This window comes from Aethalodelphis obliquidens, unplaced genomic scaffold, assembly GCF_003676395.1.
Source record: "Aethalodelphis obliquidens isolate GAN/ISIS:26980383/991018 unplaced genomic scaffold, ASM367639v1 scaffold118, whole genome shotgun sequence".
NCBI classification, from domain to species: Eukaryota; Metazoa; Chordata; class Mammalia; order Artiodactyla; family Delphinidae; genus Aethalodelphis; species Aethalodelphis obliquidens.
In genome coordinates this window covers 1,930,361-1,955,230 of record NW_020838062.1, presented here as the reverse complement: position 1 = coordinate 1,955,230, position 24,870 = coordinate 1,930,361, and the positions used below count along the sequence as shown (strand labels likewise).

Sequence of the window (24,870 nt, the reverse complement as noted above, 5' to 3'; positions counted from 1 at the left end):
ACATTTTCTCATGTCAGAAATCCATCTTTTCCTGTATCATAGTTTTCTATGCCTGTATCAGATTCAAGAAGACAATCTAATATAGAACCTAGTGGCTGCCTTGGGGCGGGGGTGGGGTGGAGTGGTTAGGATCAATTTAGAAAGATTTTGTTCTTCATCTTCTCATCTACCAGAATAGCTCTTCAGCATGTATCTGTTTTACATATTAGTGTCTTGTATAAACTTTCCTTAGGAAAAACATTTCATCTCCTTCTATGCCCTCTGAAAATTAAACCACCTATATGACTGTAAAAGAGTATGGTGCTGGGTAAGAATTAGGTTTCCTTCAAGTGGTCAGTGTCTCAAATTCAAAGAAGCCATAAGGTTTAGAGGTAACAAGCAAGTGCCTCTTTACACTGTTTTCTTAACCCCATGTCCTGGGTAAACCTCCACCAATCCAGAGTTCATAAAACAGCCTTGCATATAGGCAACTCAAAATTGCATAATTCTATCATCAGTATAGTTTGCTGACCACGTAGGGACTTCTGTACCAGGAGACTAGGCTTGGATTTCTTTATGTTGTGGCCCCTATATGGGACTGGTTTTGCCCTCAAATATCTCTTTATGGGAAAACATTGCATTCCTATTCAGGAATCATGGTGTCTCATCATTCAGCATTTTCTCAACCCGATTCAGAGGATACAGTCCATCTTCTCCAGGCCCTTTGATATTTTGGAAACCTGCTTAACTGTATCAAGATGAGAATCAATCCCAAAAATTCTATAAAGAGACTCCAGGTCTTAATATTCTATGATTTTCTACAGTATTATACAGTTATTCATGGAAAAGGCATTTGTGATAGTAAAAAATCAAACAGGATGGGGGAAAAATAAAGTGAAGACATGAGAGATTATTTTAAGATCTCAGATTATAAGAGGTAACTGAGGCTAGGAGAAGTTCTGTGACTCACCTAGTTAAAAGAAGACAGGGAAAAAGATGGCGTTGTAACCTAAGTCTTCCAATTACTGATTTAGAGTCTTTATACTACCCTCTATTGGTTAGGCTCTGGTATAATCAAGAGAGGGATATGCCAGGAGTGAATTTTGGTGGCATTGATGAACTGCAGAAGGAGGACTGTAACAGTAAGCATTTAGTAGCTGTATATTCTGGAAGTTAAATGGCTCTAATAGAGTTGAATAAAATATTTTTTTTCACCACTTCTTCCTCCTTCCCTTTGTCTTCTACTCCTTTCCCCTTCCTCTTTCCCTGAACATGGAACTCACAGGTCTCTCCAAGTTGGTGCCTAAGAAGATGATAATCACACAAATAAGTCAGTTCTACATGACTAGCCTTGGGGTTCTCTTCCTGATTAATATTATCCCTGGAACAACTGGCCAAGGGGAATCAAGGCGACAAGAACCTGGGGACTTTGTAAAGCACGATATTGGCGGGTAAGTACTCTTAACTCCTAGAACAAAAGAAGACTGTGATAAATTATTGCCTTTGACCAGAGCTTTTTTTTTTTAATTGAAGAATAGTTGAGTTACAATATTGTGTTAATTTCAGGTGTAGAGCAAACTGATTCAGTTATATAAATATTCTTTTTTTCAGATTATTTTCCATTATTGGTTGTTACAAGATATTGAATATTGTTCCCTGTGATATACAGTAAATACTTGTTGCTTATCTGTTTTATATATAGTAGTGTGTATCTGTTAAGTCCATACTCCTAATTTATCCCTCCCCCTCCCTTTCCCCTTTGGTAACCATGAGTTTGTTTTCTATCTCTGTGAGTCTGTTTCTGTTGCATATGTAGATTCATTTGTTAAGGAGGGAAACTTGTAAGAAGTAAGGGAAGTGAGATAGGGAAGGAGCAAAAGTAAAACAAAGGTGTGATTTCACTTGAAGTGTAGCTTCCATTTGACCCCATGGGGAGATACGGAGCATGAATGGCTTTTGTAGCTTCATCTCAGTCAGTCATTGTCCTCCCAGGCATTTTACAGTGAGATGGTTCCCTTCAGCTGATGGTAATACCCTGAAGTAGCTGGGGGATGGTTTTACTGGCATAGTAAAAGAAATCTTGACGTAGTAGTAACAGTAAATTCTATATTTGGTTTCTTCATGCTTTTATGGCTATGCTTTCTACCCTTCACTTTACAGATTCAATCAATCCCTAAGATCTGTCATTTCTTCCTCCCACATTCCTTGGATTCATCTACTTTTTTCCAACTTTCCTGCTACCACCCTAGTTTAATCCGATGTTGTCTTCCACTTGGACTACTGCAAGAGTCTCTAATTGGTTTTACTTCCTAAAGTATGTAGCCAGTGTTTCTTCCACAATGCATGTTGCATTATATCTGTCCTATTTAGAGTTACTTAATGACTTTCTATTATCCCTAAAGTCCCAACTCCTTAATATGATTTTATAAGACCCAGTATGACCCAGCCTCCACCCATTTGTCACCCTTATTTTTAGTCCTCCTGTCACCAAACTTTATGTTCTTCAGCTATTTTGAACTTCTTTTGACTTTAAAAGTCAACCTCATTCAGAGAATATCATTACTAGAAATCACCCCCTTAGCCTCTACATATTTCAATATTACGGAGGATATTTTATTCTTTGGTAGTGTTTGTTGTTGTTTTACGTTTGGCTATTGTCCCATATACTTGGAAGCATTAGGACTTGTTCCTAATTATTTTTGCAGAGTTGATTATCTTAATGTACTCTGAGTCTTTCCATCTTCTATCAGCATTTTCAACAATAATCTCTGGGGCTGAGGGCTACACAACTGGACTGATATGTCCTTAGAAACATGGCCCATGTGGCCCTTTTTGTTCTTTATCCCAGTATGGGAAAAAAAAGACTAATTCTGTCTTATTAACTTCTCATGTATGTGATTTCATTGGGCATGATAGATGTTCTAAATAAGATGGAAATTCTAAATAAATGAATCTTACCTCTTCAAATGTTAAAGGCTTTTTAATTTTTTTTTTTTTTTTTTTTGCGGTACGCGGGCCTCTCACTGTTGCGGCCTCTCCCGTTGCGGAGCACAGGCTCCGGACGCGCAGGCTCAGCGGCCATGGCTCACGGGCCCAGCCGCTCCGTGGCATGTGGGATCTTCCCGGACTGGGGCATGAACCCATGTCCCCTGCATTGGCAGGCGGACTCTCAACCACTGCGCCACCAGGGAAGCCCAGGCTTTTTAATTTTAACTCTGAGAATTAAAGTTCTCTAAAAATGTATTGCATGCTATCTAATAATCCTAAACAAGGATTTTGAACAGAATAGTCCCACTTCTTGGTGACTCTCTGATCATCATAAAGAGCATTCATTGTGTTTATCCTATATGTGCTATTTTTCTTTTTGTGTCTCCATCCTCAGTGTCAGTTGTCACCTCTCCTGTTTACATCAGTTTGTTTATGTCCTGTTGGTGCTTAGAAAATCAAATAATCAAGCCTTTCAATAATTATATTAAAGAGAAGGCCAAAACATCCTGCTTGAAAAAGCAGAGACTGTTGAGGAGTACTGGTTTATTGACCAGTACTTTGTTCTAACATATTCTAATCATGTTCTAAATGCAATGGTTCTCAATGTTTGGTATGTGTAAGCAAGGAAGCAGGCTCCACACGTGGAGAATTTGATTTAGTAGCTCTGGGTATAGTGCCTAAAATTTGCATTTTTATCAAGTGCCCCACATGATTCTGATGTAAGGAATCTTTGAACAATACTTTGGGGACACAGTCCTTGTTTTCAAAGAACTTACAGTATAGTTAGGAATATGGGATTCTGAAATTTTAGAATAGCAGACATGGGAAAATGCATAGAGAGCATCTAGTCTGATTCCTCATTTTGTGCATGAAGAAATTGAGTTCCAGAAAAGGAAATTTATTTTTCTAAGACTTTACAGAAAATTAATAGTAGAGCTAGGTCTAGAACACCAGTCTCTGATTCCAAGTCCCATATTTTTAAAGAAAAGCTACAGGGAACAATTTCAGCTTCATGTAATAAAGGAATTTCTTATACTTCTGCTTCCTCGTTTGACCATTAACAAATGAGAACTATATGTGTGAACAGTGTTAGGTTGGAGCATTATGAAAATGTCATTTCTCTGGGTCAAAATGGTTGAATATAAGCAATTTCATGATGGGTCAACCTCAGTAGCAAGTAAATGCCAAATGGATATTCTGTCCAGGTCTGACTGAGATTTGTTGAAACTTGAGATGTGTATCAGACAGGATCCCAAAGAATACAGATGGTACATTTCAAATAAGACTATTTGAGGAGGGTACATTTGCAAAGGACCTAACAGTAAAGGTATGGTCTGGGTGTAGATACACCCCCAACAGATACAGCAAGAACCTAAGGCCAGCAGTAGGTATGTCATGTAAAACAAGTTTACTTAAGAGGTGAAGAGATCTTTAGTGGAGGAGATTTCACAGGGAGAGAGCCAAGAGATTACATACCCAGACTTTCCCTTCTTTTTCCCTCTGTCTTCTGAAGCCAGAGGCTGTGGCAGCCCTGCTGATATAGTTCATATAGTTTACCGTTATAAGAAAGAGAACAGGGTGAAGAGTGTATAATATATCTGGAAGGGGAAATGAAAGACACTGGGCACAAGGCTGTACATTTACATGACACCATATCACCACTTTTTCTGCAACAAGATTACATAGTGCTGGCAGTGGTGAGAGCAGATACTGTGAATTTAAGAGGAAATGGTTGAACTGTTGATTCATTGTCTCTTTGTCACATTCATAGTCTGACTTGGTGCCATGTTCCATAGGTCCTTGTAAGTGTCTGCTTTCATTGTGAAATATATTTTCTCAGTTCTCTTAATCTCAGAATAAACTGGCACCTGTGGCCACACATGTAAATACTAAGTTACTAAGAGAAACATAAAGGACTTGGTTTTTATTTTACTTTAACTCAGTGAATAATGTGGACAGGCATGGCACATGTTGAGTGGGAATGTCTCAAGCTAATTTTGACTTGAATTATAAGTATGCAAAGTCTAATCTCTTCTATGTGTATATAATCTCTATTATGGAATCAATACATTAATACTTTTACCATTCAATCACCAAATCTTAAAATTTAAGAATCAGATGTGGGACCTGAGAAGCTCTAAGTCCTAAGCTCCTACCCTGATCAAGAATCCCTCTTGCATTATGCTTTATGATTGACCTACCAGTTTGAATCCCTCCAGTAGTAAACTGCATTATTACCATGGGCATATAGCTCTAGGGATTGGAAAGTGCTTCCTATATTGAGCAGAAGTCCACCTTCCTCTAATGCCTACCAGTTTTAGGCCCCTGTGGCACTTGCTTCCTTTTCCACATAACAGGTCTCAGAGCTACTCCATGCTTTCTTGTCTAACTCTTATTACTTTCAACTCTTATTACTTTCAACTCTTATTGAAACTCTTATTACTTTCAACTATTCTCCTGACATGATATGATTTTCCAGACATTGCTTAAAACTGAACACTCTCCTTTGTTCTCTAATTAGATTTTTTTGAAACTTAGTTCAATACTTTATTCTTATTTATAGTTTTCATATCCTATCCTGTTACTTTAAAACTTATGTTTAAATAACTCTTACTATGTACCAAGCACTATTCTAAGTGCTTTACATAGGTTAATCCATATAATCCTTATAACAGACCTTCTACCTAGGTGCTGCTATTATTCCTGTTTCACAGATAAAATATGGAGACACGGAGAGGTCAAGTAACTTGCCAAAGCTCACACAGTTAAAAAGTGGCAGAGCCAGGACTGAAACCCAGACAGTCTGGCTCCAGAGTACATGCTATTAATTGCTACAATGTATTGGTTTTCATGTGTTTGGTCAATTTTAAGTATGAATTAGGCACATGTCCATTTATTTTGTGTACGTGAGCATCTACTTATGTATAGTAATACCTCAATCTCTGAATACTTAATATCTCAGCCACATGACTGCCTAGCCTGTGCTAAAATGGGGCAAGTGTAATTTTCTTATAGGACCTAGAGGAATAAGAAATACCATTTTCCATTTTGAAGTAGAAGTGTAGAATTTGTAACACAGGGCAGAGCTGGACATTTGAAGGCAGGATCAAGAATATTTGGTAGATGACACTATGACTTCCTATTGTATCATGTCAGGAGGCAAGGTCATCTCAGTATTACTGATGCTAAATGTGATCTCTTGGTTAAGGTGATGACTGTCAGGACTCTCCATTGTAAGGATACTAGTCACTAGGATTGATTGAGAGACTTGAGGCCATGACCAGCTCATTGCTTTGGTCATGGCCATGGTTGTGGGGTAGAGAGTAAATAATAGTGGGGAAGAGAATATGCCTAGTACTGTAGTTTCCCTTCTTTTGTGTCATAATTCTTTTCTCCACATTGGCAGTGTTATAAATGGTTCTCAGGCTGGCCTATGAAAGTCCACTTAATGAGAAATGTTGCTGAAATAGTGCTCATGCATTGGCAATTACAATCATTCAGATAAATTATGAGAAATAAAGACTTGTGTAGCCTTGCCTGGAAAAGTAGCTACCCTTTATGGCATTGTTTCAAAGGAAGAATGTGCCTTTAATTCTTTGCAAACTTTGGAATACAACCCATTTTAAGTTAGGGTACACCTGCTGATGTTCACATATGAAATCATATCTCTAAGGTTAGTACCTTGTCATTTAATCATTCACAAGATACAGTAGTCAGATCTTCTCGTGTGTTTCTGTGAAGCAGTGGCTTTTAGTTACTAAGAAGGTATGAAGGACTTGGTTTTTATTTTACTTTAATTCTGCAAATAGTGTGAACAGGTGGACCACATAGCGAATGGGTGTGTCTTAAGCTAATACTTCTTTAGTTTCATAACCAGTCTATAGAAGCCATTTAAGAAAAAGACAGTTGTCTTTTTGAGATATATTGGACATATTCTAGTCAAAAATCAGTTTATTCTTTTTTCTTTAAGTGGCTTCTGTAAAAACATTAGAATGTATGTTATTGAATTCCAGGTGTTTCTCATTCCCTTCCCAGTATATAACTGGTATCCCTAGTGCTGAATTTTTAGCTAGACCTTTCCACTTATTGGAATGACTGGACTCGGAAAATGAAAACATGGGGAGTATTGGGAAATGGTGAATAATCTAATATGGCTATGATTTCTGGTCAGAAAGAGAAGTAGTGGAATGTACACCTGTAAAAGTATATTGGGAATAGATTGCAGATTCACAGAAAGCCATGAATATCAGTCCAAGGAGTTGGATTTTATTTGGTAACCACGAAGACTTATGAAAGGTCTGTGAACATTGCAGATACATGATCTGAAAAGGAATTTTTAAAAATACTTTTTAAAATTGAGATATAATTGACATATAACATTGTGTAAGTTTAAGGTGAAAAATGTTTTGGTTTGATACATTTATATATTGCAATACGATTATAGTAGAGTTAGCTAATGCCTTTATGATGTCACATATTTATCATTTCTTTTGTGTTGAGAACAGTTAAGATTTAGTCTCTTAGTAACCTTGAAGTTTATAATATAGTATTGTTTACTATAATCACTATGTTGTATATTAGAGCTCCAGAACTTGTTTATCTACTACTTGTAAGTTTGTACCTTTAAACAACAGCTCCCCATTTCCTCACCAACCCTAACCTCTGGTAACTACCATTCTACTATCATTTGCACAAGTTCAGTTGTTTTAGATTCCACATATAAGTGATATCATACAGTATTTGTCCTTCTCTAACTTATCTCAATTAGCACAATGCCTTCAAGGTCCATCCATGTTGTCACAAATGGCAGGATTGACTTCTTTCTCATACACATGCCATATTCTCTTGTATATGTGTGTGTGTTTGTGTGTGTATGTGTATATCTCACATTTTCTTTTCCATTGGTGGATACTTAGGTTGTTTCCGTACCTTTGCTATTGTGAATAATGCTGCAGTGAACATGGGGATGCAGATATCCCTGTGCAACACTGATTTTAATTCCTCCAGATATATACCGAGAAGTGGAATTTCTGGATAATATAGTAGTACAATATTTACTTTTTGAGTAATAACCATACTGTTTTCCATAATAGCTATACCAATTTACATTCCCACAAAGAGTGCACAAGGGTTCCTATTTCTCCACATCCTTGCCAACATTTGTTATCTCTTGTCTTTTGGATAAAAAGCCATCATAGCAGGCAAGTTGATGTCTCATTGTGGTTTTGATTTGCATTTCCCTGATGATTAGTGATGTTGAACACATTTTCACACACCTGATGGCCATTTGTATGTCTTCTTTGGAAAAATGCCTACACAGGTCCTTTGCCCATTTTTTAATTGGATTATTTTCCCTTTTGCTATTGAGTTGTATGAGTTCTTTATATATTATGAATATCAATTCCTAATCAGATATATGGTTTGGGAGTATTTCCTCCCATTCTGTAGGTTTTCTTTTCCATTTATTGCTTGTTTCCTTAGCTGTTCAGAAGCTTTTTAGTTTAATGTAGCCCAGCTTGTTTATTTTAATTTTTGTTGCCTGTGCTATTGGTGACTTATCCAAGAAATTATTGCCAAGACCAATGTCAAGGCTCTTTTCCCCTATGTTTTCTTCAAGGAGATTTACAGTTTCAGGTATTACATTTAAATCTTTGGTCCATTTCAAGTTAATTTTATGTGAGTGGTGTAAGGTAGGGGTTCAGTTTTATTCTTTTTCAAGTGGATATCCAGTTTTCCCAATATCTTTTATTGAAGAGACTGTCCTTTCCCCAATGTGTGTTCTTGGCTCCATCATCAAAAATTAGTCGAGAATATTTGTGAGGTTTTATGTCTGGGGTCTTTATTTTGTTCCACTGATCTATGTGCCTATTTTTATGCCAGTAACATACTGTTTTGATTACTATAGCTTTGTAATATAGCTTGAAATCAGGTATTGTTATACCTCCAGCTTTGCCCTTCTTTCTCAAGATTGCTTTGGCTATTCAGGGTCTTTTGTGGTCTGAAACAAATTGTAGAATAATTTTTCCTATTTCTGTGAATAGGAATGTCTTTGGAATTTTGACTGGGATTACATTGAATCTGTAGATCACTATGGGTAGTATGGACATATTTACAGTATTAATCTTCAGATCCAGGAACCTGAGATATCTTTTTATTTATTTGTGTCTTCTTTAATCTCTTTCAATCAATGTCTTATAATTTACAGTGTACAGGTCTTTCACCTCCTTGGTTAAATTTATTCCTCAATATTTCATCATTTTCAATGCTATTGTAAATGGGATTGCTTTCTTAACTTCTCTTTCAGATAATTCATTGTTAGTGTATAGAAATGCAACTGATTTCTGTGTCTTGATTTTGTATCCTAAAACTTTACTGAATTCATTTATTTGTTCTAACGGTTTTTTAGTGGAGTCTTCAAGGTTTTCTACATGTAAGATTATATCATCTGCAAACAGAAATGATTTTACTTCTCCTTTCTGATGTGGGTGTTTTTATTTCTTTTTCTTGCCTAATTGCTCTGGCTAGAACTTTTATTATTATGTTGAATACAAATGGTAAGAATGGGCATCTCTGTATTGATCTTACAGGAAAGAGTTTTAACTTATTACCACTGAGTATGATGTTATTTGTGGGCTTGTCATAGATGACCTTTATTATGCTAAGAATATTCCTTCTATACCCAATTTGATGAACATTTTCATCATGAAATGATGTTGTATTTGTCAAATACTTTTTCTGCCTCTGTTGAGATGATTATATCATATTTATCTTTCATTCTATTAATGTGGTGTATTACATTTGTTGTTTTTCATGTGTTAAACCATCCTTGCATCCCAGGGATAAATCTCACTTGATCAAGGTGAATGATTTTTTTTTTACATCTTTATTGGAGTATAATTGCTTTACAATGGTGTGTTAGTTTCTGCTTTATAACAAAGTGAATCAGTTATACATATACATATGTTCCCGTATCTCTTCCCTCTTGCGTCTCCCTCCCTCCCACCCTCCCTATCCCACCCCTCCAGGTGGTCACAAAGCACCGAGCTGGTCTCCCTGTGCTGTGCTCATTGCAGCTCTATTTACAATAGCCCGGAGAAGGAAACAACCTAAGTGTCCATCATCAGATGAATGGATAAAGAAGATGTGGCACATATATACAATGGAATATTACTCAGCCATAAAAAGAAACGAAATTGAGCTATTTGTAATGAGGTGGTGAATGATATTTTTAATGTGCTTTTGAAAACAGTTTGCTAATATTTTGTTGAGAATTTTTACATCTTTATCAGGGATATTTGTCTGTAATTTTATTTTCTTGTGGTGTCTTATTTGGCTTTGATATCAGGGTAATGCTGGCTGCATAAAATGAATTTGGGAGTGTTCCCTCCTCTTCAGATGTTTGCAACAGTTTGAGAAGGATTGGTGTTAATTCCTCTTTAAATGTTTGGTAGAATTCACTGGTGAAACCATCTGATCCTTTGCTTTTCTGTGTTTGGGAGTTTTCTGATTACTGATTCAATCTCCTTAATTGTTAAGGGTTTCTTTAGATTTTCTGTTTATTCATGATTCATTTTTTGGTGGGTCATATGTTTCTAGGAATTTATCCATTTCTTCTCAGTTATCCAGTTTGTTGACATATAATTGTAGTCTCTCATAATTTTTTATATTTCTGTGCTATAGTTGTAATGTCTCCTCTTTCATTTCTAGTTTTATTTATTTGTGTCTTCTTTCTTGTTTTCTTAGTTAATCTGGCTAAAGCCTTGCCAATTTTGTTTATCTTTTCAAAGAGCCAGCACTTAGTTTCATTGATCTTTTCTATTGTTTTCCTGGTCTCTATTTCATTTATTTCTGCTCTGATCTTTTTTTTTAAGTCTATTTTGTCTGATATGAGAATTGCTACTTCAGCTTTCTTTTGGTTTCCATTTGCATGAAATATCTTTTTCCATCCCGTTACTTTCAGTCTGTAGGTGTCTCTAGGTCTGAAGTGGGTCTCTTGAAGACAGCAAATATATGCATCTTGTTTTTGTATCCATTCAGCCAATCTGTGTCTTTTGGTGGGAGCATTTAGTCCATTTACATTTAAGGTAATTATTGATATGTATGTTCCCATTCCCATTTTCTTAATTGTTTTGGGTTCGTTATTGTAGGTCTTTTCCTTCTCTTGTGTTTCTTGCCTAGAGAAGTTCCTTTAGCAGTTGTTGTAGAGCTGGTTTGGTGGTGCTGATCTCTCTCAGCTTTTGCTTGTCTGTAAAGGTTTTAATTTCTCCATCAAATCTGAATGAGATCCTTGCTGGGTAGAGTAATCTTGGTTGCAGGTTTTTCTCCTTCAACACTTTCAATATGTCCTGCCACTCCCTTCTGGCTTGCAGAGTTTCTGCTGAAAGATCAGCTGTTAACCTTATGGGGATTCCCTTGTGTGTTATTTGTTGTTTTTCCCTTGCTGCTTTTAATATGTTTTCTTTGTATTTAATTTTTGATAGTTTGATTAATATGTGTCTTGGCATGTTTCTCCTTGGATTTATCCTGTATGGGACTCTCTGTGCTTCCTGGACTTGATTAACTATTTCCTTTCCCATATTAGGGAAGTTTTCAACTATAATCTCTTCAAATATTTTCTCAGTCCCTTTCTTTTTCTCTTATTCTTCTGGAACCCCTATAATTCGAATGTTGGTGCGTTTAATGTTGTCCCAGAGGTCTCTGAGACTGTCCTCAGTTCTTTTCATTCTTTTTTCTTTATTCTGCTCTGCAGTAGTTATTTCCACTATTTTATCTTCCAGGTCACTTATCCATTCTTCTGCCTCAGTAATTCTGCTATTGATCTCATCTAGAGTATTTTTCATTTCATTTATTGTGTTGTTGATCATTGTTTGTTTCATCTTTAGTTCTTCTAGGTCATTGTTAAATGTTTCTTGCATTTTGTCTATTCTATTTCCAAGATTTTGGATCATCTTTACTATCATTATTCTGAATTCTTTTTCAGGTAGACTGCCTATTTCCTCCTCATTTGTTAGGTCTGGTGGATTTTTATCTTGCTCCTTCATCTGTTGTGTGTTTTTCTGTCTTCTCATTTTGCTTATCTTACTGTGTTTGGGGTCTCCTTTTTGCAGGCTGCAGGTTCGTAGTTCCCGTTGTTTTTTGTGTCTGTCCCCAGTGGCTAAGGTTGGTTCAGTGGGTTGTGTAGGCTTCCTGGTGGAGGGGACTAGTGCCTGTGTTCTGGTGGGTGAGGCTGGATCTTGTCTTTCTGGTGGGCAGGTCCATGTTTGGTGGTGTGTTTTGGGGTGTCTGTGGCCTTATTATGATTTTAGGCAGCCTCTCTGCTAATGGGTGGGGTTGTGTTCCTGTCTTGCTAGTTTTTTGGCATAGGATGTCCAGCACTGTAGCTTGCTGGTCATTGAGTGAAGCTGGGTGCTGGTGTTAAGATGGAGATCTCTGGGGGATTTTCACCATTTGATATTATGTGGAGCTGGGAGAGCTCTTGTGGCCCAGTGTCCTGAAGTTGGCTCTCCCACCTCAGAGGCACAGCACTGACTCCTGGCTGTAGCACCAAGAGCCTTTCATCCACATGGCTTAGAATAAAAGGGAGAAAAAGTAGAAAGAAAGAATTAGTAGAAGTAGAATGAAAGAAAGAAAGAAAGAAAGAAAGAAAGAAAGAAAGAAAGAAAGAAAGAAAGGAGGGAGGAAGGAAGGAGGGAAGGAAGGAAAAAAGAAAGAAAGAAGATAAAGTAACATAAAATAAGATAAAATATAATAAAGTTATTAAAATAAAAAAATAATTATTAAGAAAAAAAAGAAAAGAAATAAAAAAATTAAAAAAAAAAACGGACGGATAGAACCCTAGGACAAATGGTGGAAGCAAAGCTATTCAGGCAAAATCTCACATAGAAGCATACACATACACACTCACAAAAAGAGGAAAAGGGGAAAAAAATCATAAATCTTGCTCTCAAAGTCCACCTCCTCAATTTGGGATGATTCGTTGTCTAAAGGAGGGAAGGAAGGAAGGGAGGGAGGGAGGGAGGGAGGGAGGAAGGAAAGAAAGAAGATAAAGTAAAATAAAATAAAGTTATTAAAATAAAAAATAATTATTAAGAAAAAAAATTTAAAACAACAACAACAACAAAGAAAAAACGGACAGATAGAACCCTAGGACAAATGGTGGAAGCAAAGCTCTACAGACAAAATCTCACCCAGAAGCATACACATACACACTCACAAAACGAGGAAAAGGGGAAAAAATCATAAATCTTGCTCTCAAAGTCCACCTCCTCAATTTGGGATGATTCGTTGTCTATTCATGTATTCCACATATGCAGAGTACATCAAGTTGATTGTGGAGCTTTAATCCACTGTTTCTGAGGCTGCTGGGAGACACTTCCCTTTCTCTTCTTTGTTCTCACAGCTCCCAGGGGCTCAGCTTTGGATCTGGCACCGCCTCTGCGTGTAGGTCGTCAGAGGGCGACTGTTCTTCGCTCAGACAGGACAGGGTTAAAGGAGCCGCTGATTCGGGGGTTCTGGCTCACTCAGGCCAGGGGGAGGGCGGGGCACGAAGTGCGGGATGAGCCTGTGGTGGCGGAGGCCAGCGTGACATTGCACCAGCCTGAGGTGCACCGTGCGTTCTCCCGGGGAAGTTGTCCCTGTATCCCGGGACCCTGGCAGTGGCAGGCTGCACAGGCTCCCGGAAGGCGGGTGTGGACAGTGACCTGTGCTCGCACACAGGCTTTTTGGTGGCAGCAGCAGCAGCCTTAGTGTCTCCTGCCCGTCTCTGGGGTTCGCGCTTTTAGCTGCGGCTCGAGCCTGTCTCTGGAGCTCCTTTAAGCAGCGCTCTGAATCCCCTCTCCTCGTGCACCAGGAAACAAAGAGGGAAGGAAAAGTCTCTTGCCTCTTCGGCAGGTCCAGACTTTTCCCCGGACTCCCTCCCAGCTAGCCATGGTGCACTAACCCCCTGCAGGCTGTGTTCACGCCGCCAACCCCAGTCCTCTCCCAGCGCTCTGACTGAAGCCCGAGCCTCAGCTCCCAGCCCCGCCCGCCCCGGCGGGTGAGCAGACAAGCCTCTTGGGCTGGTGAGTGCTGGTCGGCCCTGATTCTCTGTGTGGGAATCTCTCCCCGCTTTGCCCCCCACACCCCTGTTGCTGTGCTCTCCTCCGTGGCTTCGCAGCTTCCCCCTCCGCCACCCACCATCTCCGCCCGCGAAGGGGCTTCCTAGTGTGTGGAAACCTTTCCTGCTTCACAGCTCCCTCCCACTGGTGCAGGTCCCGTGTCCCTATCCTTTTGTCTCTGTTTATTCTTTTTTCTTTTGCCCTACCCAGGTACGTGGGGGGGTTTCTTGCCTTTTGGGAGGTCTGAGGTCTTCTGCCAGTGTTCAGTAGGTGTTCTGTAGAAGTTGTTCCACGTGTAGTTGTATTTCTGTTGTATCTGTGGGGAGGAAGGTGATCTCCGTGTCTTACTCTTCCGCCATCTTCCTGGAAGCTCTGTGCTCTGATCTTTGATAATTCCTTTCTTCTGTGAACTTTCAGCTTAGTTTGTTCTTCTATTTCTAGCTTATTTGAGATCTTTCTTGTTTCTTAATGTAGGCATTTATTGCTATACATGTCCCTCTGGGAACTGCTTTTGCAGCATCCCACATGTTTTGATATGTTGTCCTTCCATTTTCATTTGTTTCAAAATATTTCTTGATTTCCGTGTTGATTTCTTCTTTAACCCATTTGTTGTTCAGGAGCATGTTGTTCAATTCCACATATTTTCAATTTTCCAGCATTCCTCCTGTTATTGATTTCTAGTTTCATATTTCTGTGGTTGGAAAACATAGTTTTTATGATTTCAATCTTCTTAAATTTGCTAAGACATGTTTTATGATATATTACATGAACCATCCTGGAGAATGTTCTGTGTGTGCTAGAGAAAATGTGTATTCTGCTGCTGTTGGATGGAATGTTCTGTAAATGTCTGTTTGGTTTATTTGGTCCAAGGTATCATTCAGATCCATTATTTCCTTATTCATTTTCTATTTGAATGATGGATCAATTATTGAAAGTGTGGTATTGAAGTCCCCTACTGTTATTTCATTGCTGTCTATTTTTCCCTTCAGATCCATTGATAACTGTTTAATATATTTACGTGCTACAACATTGAGTGTGCATGAGTTTACAGTTGTTATATCCTTGTGATGAATTGACCCTTTTATCATTATATAATGACCTTCTTGTATCCTGTTACAGTTTTTTACTTAAAGTATCTTTTGTCTGATATAAATATGGCTACCCCTGCTCTCTTTTCATTTCCATTTGCTTGAAATACCTTCATCCCTTCACTTTCAGCCTGTGAGTGTGCTTAAGGCTTAAGTGAGCCTCTTATAGGCAGCATATAGATGGGCCTTGGTATTTGTTGTTGTTGTTGTTTTTATCCATTTAGCTTCTTTGTGTCTTTTAATTGAAGAATTTAAAACATTTATATTTAAAGACATGATTGGATAAAGACTTACTATCACTAAATTTTAATAATGATTTCTGATTGTTTTGAAGTTCCTTAGTTTCCTTCCTCCTCTCTTGCTGTCTTTCTTTGTTAGTTGATGATTGTTTTAGTGGGTTGCTTTGATTCTTTTCTCTACATTGTTTGTGTATCTAACTTTTGCTCTGTGGTTACCATGAGGCTTTCATAATGTATCTTATAATCTTCTATTTTAAGCTGATAACAACTTCAATTGCATAAGAAAGTTTTACACATTTACTTGCCCCCACAGTTTATATTGATGCCTCACTTTTCATCTTTTTATGTTATGTATCTATCAACATAATATTATAGCTGTAACTATTTTTTTTCCTGTTAGACAAAATGTATTTTATTTTTTTATGCTTCTTCTTCAAGATTAACTTCTTTTTTATTAAAATTTTTTTTATTGAAATATGGTTGATTTATAATGTGTTAGTTTCAGGTATACAGCTCAGTAACTCCTATATGTATAACTGAGTTTTTTATATATATATATTCTTTTTTATAATATCTTCCATTATAGGTCATTACAAGATATTGAATATAGTTCCCTATGCTATACAGTAGGTCCTTGTTGGTTATCTATTTTATATAGAGTAGTAGGTATATTTTAATCCCAAACTCCTAATTTATCCCTCCCCCCTTCCCCTTTGGTAACCATAAGTTTGTTTTCTATGTCTGTGAGTCTGCTTCTGTTTTGTAAATAAGTTCATTTGTATCATTTTTTTAGATTCCACATATAAGTGATATCATATTATATTTGTCTTTCTCTGTCTGACTTACTTCACTTAGTATAATCTCTTGGTCCTACCATATTGCTGCAAGTGGCATTATTTCATTCTTTTCATGGCTGAGAAATATTCCATTGGTGTGTGTATGTATGTGTATATGCATGTATGTGTGTGTGTGTGTATATATATATATATATATATTTCACACCTTCTTTATACATTCATCTGTCGATGAAAAACTTAGGTTGCTTCCATGTCTTGGCTACTGTAAATAGTGCTAAAGTGAACAGTGAGGTGCATGTATCTTTGCAAGTTATGGTTTTCTCCAGATATATGCCCCAGAGTGGGATTGTAGGATCAATAATATGGTAGCTGTATTTTTAGTTTATTAAGGAACCTCCATACTGTTCTCCATAGTGGCTGTACCAATTTACATTCCCACCAACAGTGTAGGAATGTTCCTTTTTCTCCACACTCTCCCCAGCATTTATTATTTGTAGATATTTTGATGTTGGTCATTCTGACTGGTGTGAGGTGATACTGGTGTGGTGTATTATATTTTGATTTGCATTTCCCTAATACTTAGCAGTGTCGTGCATCTTTTTATGTGCCTTTCCACCAACTGTATGTCTTCTTTGGAGAAATGTCTTTTTAGACCTTCTGTCCATTTTTTGATTAGGTTGTTTTTTTTTTTTGATATTGAGCTGTATGAGCTGTTTGTATATGTTGAAAATTAATCCCTTTCAATCATATCATTTGCAAATATTTTCTTCCATTCTGTAGGTTGGCTTTTTGTTTTGTTTATGGTTTCCTTTGCTGTGCAAAAGCTTTCTGGTTTAATTAGGTCCCATTTGTTTATTTCTGTTTTTATTTCCATTACTCTAGGAGACGGATCCAAAAAGGTATTGCTGCAATTTATGTCAAAGAGTATTCTGCCTAAGTTTTCCTCTAGGAGTTTTATAGTATCTGGTCTTATTTTTAGGTCTTTAATCCATTTTGAGTTTATTTTTGTGTATAGTGTGAGTAGTCTAACTTCATTGATTTACATGTGGCGGTCCAATGTTCCCCTGCCACTTGCTGAAGAGACTCTCTTTTCTGCAGTGTATATTCCTGCCTACTTTTTCATAGATTAATTGACCATATGTGCATGAGTTTATTTCTGGGCTTTCTATCGTGTTCCATTGACCTATGTCTGTTTTAAATGCCAGTGTACTGTTTTGATTACTGTAGCTTTGTAGTATAGTCTGAAGTCAGGGAACCTGATTCCTCCAGCTCCGTTTTTGTTTCTCAAGAGTGCCTTGGCTATTCAGGGTCTTTTGTGTTTCCATAAAAATTAAAAATTTTTTTGTTCCAGTTCTGTGAAAAATGCCATTTGTAATTTGATAAGGATTGCATTGAATCTGTAGATTGCCTTGTGTGGTATAGTCATTTTGACAATATTAATTCTTCCAATCCAAGAACATGGTTTATCTTTCCATCTGTCTGTGTTGTCTTCGATTTCTTTCATCAGCATCTTATAGTTTTGGGAGTACAGGTCTTTTGCTTCCTTTGGTAGGTTTATTCCTAGGTATTTTATTCTTTTTGATGCAATGGTAAATGGGATTGTTTCCTTAATTTCTCTTTCTGACCTTACATTGTTAGTGTATAGAAATACAACAGATTTCTGTGTATTAATTTTGTACCCTGCAACTTTACCAAAATCATTGATGAACTCTAGTAGTTTTCTTGTAGCATCTTTAGGACTTTCTATGTATAGTATCCTGTTATCTGCAAACAGTGACAGTTTTACTTCTTCTTTTCCAATTTGTATTCCTTTTATTTCTCTTTCTTCTCTGATTTCCATGGCTAAGACTTCCAAAACTATGTTGAATGAAAGTGGTGAGAGTGGACCTCCTTGTCTTTCTCCTGATCTTAGAGGAAATGCTTTCAGCTTTTCACCATTGAGTATGATATTACCTGTGGGTTTGTCATATATGGCCTTTATTATGTTAAGGTATGTTACCTCTCTGTCCACTTTCTGCAGAGTTGTTATCATAAATAGATGTTGAATTTTATCAAAACCTTTTTCTGCATCTATTGAGATGATCAGAAGTTTTTTATTCTTTGATTTGTTAATGTGGTATATCATACTGATTGATTTGTGAATATTGAAAAATCCTTGCATCCCTGAGATAAATCCCACTTGATCATGTATATGACCCTCTTAATGTATCATTGGATTTGGTTTGCTAGTATTTTGTTGAGGATTTTTGCATCAATGTTCATCAGTGATATTGGCCTGTAATTTTCTTTTTTTGTGATATCTTTGTCTGGCTTTGGTATCAGGGTGATGGTGGCCTCATGGAATGAGTTTGTAAGTATTCTTTCCTCTGCAACTTTTTGAAGTAGTTTCAGAAGCATAGGTGTTAATTCTTCTCTAAATGTTTGATAGAATTTGCCTGTGAAGCCATCTGGTCCTGGACTTTTGTTTGTTGAGAGTTTTTAAATCACAGGTTCAATTTCAGTACTTGTAATTGTTCTGTTCACATTTTCTATTTCTTCCTGGTTCAGTCTTGGGAGATTGTACCTTTCTAAGAATTTGTTCATTTCTTCTGTGTTGTCCATTTTATTGGCATATAGGTGCTTGTAGTAGTCTTTTACGGTCCTTTGTATTTCTGTGGTGTTGGTTGTAACTTCTTTTTCATTTATAATTTTATTGATTTGGGCCCTCTCCCTTTTTTTCTTGATAAGTCTGGCTAAAGGTTTATCAATTTTGTTTTTCCTTTCAAAGAACCAGCTTTTAGTTTCATTGACCTTTTCTATTGTTTTTTAGTCTATTTCATTTATTTCTGCTCTGATCTTTATGGTTTGTTTACTTATACTAACTTTGAGTTTTGTTTATTCTTTTTTCTCTAGTTGCTTCAGGTGTAACGTTAGGTTGTTCATTTGAAATTTTTCTTGTTTCCAGAGGTAAGCTTGTATCTCTATTAACTTCCCTCTTAGAACTGTTTTGTTGCACCCCATAAGTTTTGGATCATCATGTTTTCATTTTCATTTGTCTCTAGGTATTTTTTTATTTCCTCTTTGATTTCTTCAATGATCCATTGGTTGTTTCATAACATATTGTTTAACCTCCACCTGTTTGTATTTTTTGAAGTTTTTTCTTGTAGTTGATTTCTAGCTTCATAATGTTGTGGTTAGAAAAGATGCTTGATATGATTTCAGTTTTCTTAAATTTACTGAGGCTGCTTTTCGGGCCAGCATGTGATCTATCCTGGAGAATGTTCCATGTGCACTTGAAAAGAATGTGTATTCTGCTGCTTTTGGATGAAACACTCTAGATATCAATTAAGTCCATATGGTTTAATGCATCATTTAAGGCCTGTTTTCCTTACTGATTTCCTGTCTGGATCATCTGTCCATTGATGTAAGTGGAGTGTTAAAATCTCCCAGTATTATTGTGTTACTGTCGATTTCTCCCTTTATGTCTGTTAACATTTGCCTTCTATATTGAGGTGCTCCGACATTGGGTGCATATATATTTACAATTGTTACATCTTCTTCTTGGATTGATCCCTTGATTATGTAGTGTCCTTTGTCTCTTGTCTTTCTTTGTCTCTTTAAAGACTTTAGTCTTTAAAGTCTATTTTGTCTGATATAAGTATTACTCCTCCAGCTTTCTTTTGACTTCCATTTGCATGGAATACTTTTCCATCCCCTCACTTTCAGTCTGTATGTGTCTCTAGGTCTGAAGTGGGTCTCTTGTACACAGCGTTTATACAGGTCTTGTTTTTGTATCCATTCAGCCAGTCTGTGTCTTTTTGTTGGAGCATTTAATCCATTTAAATTTAGGTAATTATTGATATGTATATTCTTACTGCTATTTTGTTAATTGTTTTGGATTTGTTTTTGTAGGTCTTTTTTCTTCCTTTCCTCTTTTGTTCTCTTGTGATTTGTTGACTATTTTAGTGTTGTGTTTGGATTACTGTTTCTTATTTGTGTATATATCTATTATATATTTTTGGTTTGTGTTTACCATGAGGTTTTGATATAACAGTCTACATATATGCATGCTTGTTTTAAATTGCTGATCTCTTAATTTCAAATGTATTGGAAATATCCAGCATTTGTACTCTCCTCCTCTCACAATTACTGGTTTAGATATCATATTTGTGTGTGGATGATTTCCTACCTTTATTGTATGTTTGCCTTTATTAGTGTGCTTTCCCATTTCATAATTTTCTTGTTTCTAGTTGTGGCCTTTTCTTTTCTGCCTACAGAAGTTCCTTTAGCATTTGTTGTAAAGCTAGTTTGGTGGTGCTGAATTCTTTTAGCTTTTGCTTGTCTGTAAAGCTTTTGATGTCTCCATCGAATCTGAATGAGAGCCTTGCTGGGTAGAGTATTTTTGGTTGTAGGTTTTTCCCTTTCATCACTTAAAATATATCATGCCACTCCTTTCTGGCCTGCAGAGTTTCTGCTGAAAAATCAGCTGATAACCTTATGGGGTTTCCCTTGTATGTTATTTGTTGCTTTTAAAATTTTCTCTTTATCTTAATTTTTGTCAGTTTGATTACTATGTGTCTCAGCCAGTTCCTCCTTTGCTTGATCCTGTATGGTACTCTCTGTGATTCCTGGACTTGGGTGACTGCTTCCTTTCCCATGTTAGGGATGTTTTCAGCTATTCCCTTTTCAAATATCTTCTCAGGTCCTTTCTCTCTCTTTACTCTTTCTGGGATCCCTATAATGTGAATATTGCTGCATTTGACATTGTCCCAGAAATCTCTTAAACTGTCCTCATTTTTTTCATTCTTTTTTCTTTATTCTGTTCCATGGCAGTTATTTCCACCACTCTGTCTTCCAGCTCATGTATCTCTTCTTCTGCCTCATTTATTCTACTATTGATTCCTTCTAGTGTATTTTTCATTTCAGTTATTGTATTCTTCAACTGTTCAGTTCTTTATTTTTTCTAATTCTTTGTTAAAAACTTCTTGTAACTTCTTGCTCTGTGCATCCACTATTTTCACAGGATCTTGGATCATCTTTATGATCATTACTTTGAATTCTTTATCTGGTAAATTGGCTACCTCCATGTCACTTAGTCGTTCTTTTGGGGTTTTATCTTATTCCTTCATCTGCAACATATTCCTCTGCTGTCTCACTTTTTCTAAACCTTCTATTTGGGTTTTTATGTATGTGGAAGGTTAGCTATGTTTCTCCAGCTTGGAGAAGTGGCCATCTGTATGGGATGTGCTATATGCCCCAGTAGTACTCTCTCATCACCCACGGGCCAGGGACCAGCTGGCCCCAAGGTAGATTCTGAGCTGTGTTTGTGAACTCAGTTCCACAGGCTGTGGGACTGTATATTTCTTGCTTCTGGTGTCTGCCCCCTGGTGGGTGAGGTGGGTCTAGAGGTTCCTGCAGGCTTCCTGGTGGGAGGGACTGGTGCCTGCCCACTGGTGTGTGGAGGTGTGTCTTGGCCCTCTGGTGGGCAGTGCCATGTCAAGGGGAGTGTCTAGATATGGCTGTGAGCTCAGGAAGTCTTTAGGCAGCCTGTCTGTTGATGGATGGGACTGTGTTCCTGCCCCGTTGGCTGTTTGACCCGAAATGTCCCAGCACTGGAGTCTAGAGGCTGTTGAATTGGGCCAGGTCTTGGTGCTAATGTCCAAGCAAGATGTCAGCCTTCAGATGGGTACTCCCAGGTGTGTTCACCTCCAGCTTTTATGTCCCAAGAAAACCACAGTTGCCCTCTGCCTCCTCAGGAGACCCTCGAAGACCAGCAAGTAGGTCTGCCCCAGGCTCCTATGAAGTCACTGCTTTTGCCCTGTGTCCCGATGCATGCAAGACCTTGTGTGTGTCCTCCAAGAGTAAAGTCTCTGTTTCCCTTCTGTTTTTTAAATTTTGTTTTATATTGGTGTATAGCTGGTTAACAATGTTGTGTTAGTTTTGGGTGTACAGCAAAGTGATTCAGTTATACATATACCTGTATCTATTCTTTTTAAAGTTCTTTTCCCATTGAGGTTATTACAAAATATTGAGCTATACAGCACTTTTTTCATTCTAATTTCTAATTTGTTTTGTTTAATTCTCCTCTGACTGGATAATATCAAACTATCTGTCTTCAAGCTCACAGATTCTTTCTTCTGCCTGATTGAGCATACTGTTGAAGCTGTCTATTGCATTTTTCATTTTATCCATTGTATTCATCTTCAGAACTTCTGTTTGGTTCATTTTTTAAAAATTTCTGTTTCTTTGTTGAGTTTCTCATTTTGTTCATGTATTATTTTCCTGAGTACATTGATTTGTCTATCTGTGTTCACTTGAATCTCATTGAGCATCCTTACAATTATTATTATTAATTATACACACAAAAATTCGGGCTGGTTGTTACCTATAGGGGAACAGGAGGGGCTGGGTTGGATTAGAAAAGTACGCACAGGGGCTTTTGGGGTTCTGGTTATTTGGTTACATAGAGGTTCACTTTATAATAATTGAACACTATGCAGATATGCATTTTTATACTTTACTCAATGTACAGTTCACAACTGTCTAAAATATAAAACTTTTATGAGTTTTAAAATTGTACAATGATGTCAAATTATACATATCCTTTTGAAGCCCAATGTTATTCAGATTTTTGATTTGGGGCTTTATCTGGCTTAATACATGTCAATCTAATTTACTCATTTTCATTGCTGTCTAGGATCATATGCAAAAGCCAGAGTTTACACTTTCATTCTCTAACTGAGCAAGCGTTATTCCATATTTATGTTTTGCAATTAAAACAGTACAGTATGGGCTTCCCTGGTGGCACAGTGGTTGAGAGTCCGCCTGCTGATGCAGGGGACACGGGTTCGTGCCCCGGTCCAGGAAGATCCCACATGCTGTGGAGCGGCTGGGCCCATGAACCATGGCCGTTGAGCCTGCGCATCCAGAGCCTGTGCTCCGCAACGGGAGAGGCCACAACAGTGAGAGGCCCACATACTGCAAAAAACAAAACAAAACCAAAAGAACAGTACAGTAGAGAAAACTTGCTACTTTCCTCCTTATGCTCAGGCAAGGAGGTTTCTAGTAGAGTCCAATGGACTTGAAATTGCTGAGTCACAAGGACTGTACATCTTCAACTCCGTTAGATCCTGTCAAATTGCTCCTGGAAGTAATTGCATCATCTGACCCTCAGAATAATTCCTGGTTCCTACATGTTCCCCAGTATTTGCTATTACCAAACTTTTCAGCCTTTGCACGTATGCTGGCTATGAGATGAATCCCCTTGGTGTTTTAACTTGCATCTTCCCAGTTACTAGTAACGTTGAGCATCTTTTCTTGTGTGTCTTGACATTTCTGGATCCTCTTTCATGAACCATGTGTTCTTATCCCTTGCCCATTTTCAATTGAGCTGTTTCTCTTTTTCTAATTGGCATGTAGGAGTTCTTTATATTTTGAACTCTTTTTCAGATAACTCACAGATCTCCATTTCTTTGGGGTCAGTTATTGGAGTATTATTTTGTTCCTTTAGTGGTATCACATTTCCTTACATTTTCATTTTTATGATTGGTTTGTATTGATGTCTGTGCATTTAAGGGTGCACTCACCTCTTCCATTCTTTTTGGACTGGCTACAGTAGTGAAAGACTTTCACTTGGAGGTAGCTTTAAAAGGCACCAGCTGGGTGGGATGCAGCATCCTTGGTTCCTGGTGAGGCACAGTGGTGTAGTCTCCATGCTGCTCCATTGGCAGACATTGCCATTGGCCAGACTGTGGGTGTCTTCTGTGGCCAAGGCTGCAGAGGACCTGCAGGTGGCAATGGCAGATAGGGCTATTGGAATCTTCAGAGGCTAAGGCTACTGGGGTCTTTCTGTTCTCACCCCTTATTTTTTTGCCCATGGGAGGGTGTTCTACCTGAGGAGATCCTTCTCAATGCCTGGTCTGGCATGCTGACACATAGAACCCTCAGAGCTAATGCCCGAGGATCCAGTGCACATGGAACTAACACAGCACCTGGGTCCTGAAGCACAGGTGCACTTGCTGCAGCTATATCACTGGTTTTTAGGATGTGGGCATGTGTAGATATCCCATGGAACCAGTACCTGGGTCTCAGGGGCTCACCGCTGTGACTCTGGCTGGTAGGGAGAGGGCAGAATGCAGCAGTTCCACAAGCCATGGGATGACAAGGTACAATGGTGGCTTGAGCCCAGGGGCCAGGGTACAGTAGTAGCATAGCCTGGGGATGGTGGGTCAAAGTTTCAACTCTGGCCCCAGGGGGAAGTTGCAGGAAAGCAGTAACATAACTCTGGTAGTAGTCTGTTAAAGCTATGTGTTGGGATCCAGGGACCTGGGCACAGGGCAGTGGCAGCACAGTGCTGGCAATGATGGTCAGAGCTGTGACCTGGAACCCAGGGGATGGGGCTCAGGGAAGTGGCTACCTAGTCCCAGCTATCATGTGTCAGAGCCCTAACCTGAAACCTGAGGGGAGAGCTCAGGTCAGTGGTAACACACCTGGGAATGATGTTTCAAAGCGTTGATCTGGGATGGGGGTTGGTGGAGAGCTCAGGGTAGAGGTAGCCTGGTTTCAGCAGTGATGGGCCAGAGACACAACCTGGAATCCAGAGTTCAGGGTTCAGGGCAGTGGAGTCCACCTCAGCAATGACAGTTCAGAGTCTTGACCTCGGATTGGGATGTGTGGCCCAGGGCAGCAGCCACATCCCATGCAA

General features: G+C 38.1%; 1 protein-coding gene across 2 annotated transcripts in view; it reads left to right on the top strand.

The window, feature by feature from the left end:
- The first annotated feature begins 1,223 nt into the window (after positions 1 to 1,223).
- GABRA3 (gamma-aminobutyric acid type A receptor subunit alpha3) overlaps positions 1,224 to 24,870 on the top strand; it is a 154,724-nt gene continuing 131,077 nt past the window's right edge. The window contains exon 1 of one of the 2 annotated variants that reach the window (XM_027097958.1): positions 1,224 to 1,430. In XM_027097958.1, coding sequence (XP_026953759.1) covers positions 1,252 to 1,430 — 179 coding nt within the window. In that variant the 5' untranslated portion in view covers positions 1,224 to 1,251. The remainder of the gene's footprint in view (positions 1,431 to 24,870) is intronic. The other variant, XM_027097959.1, reaches the window with a different exon arrangement.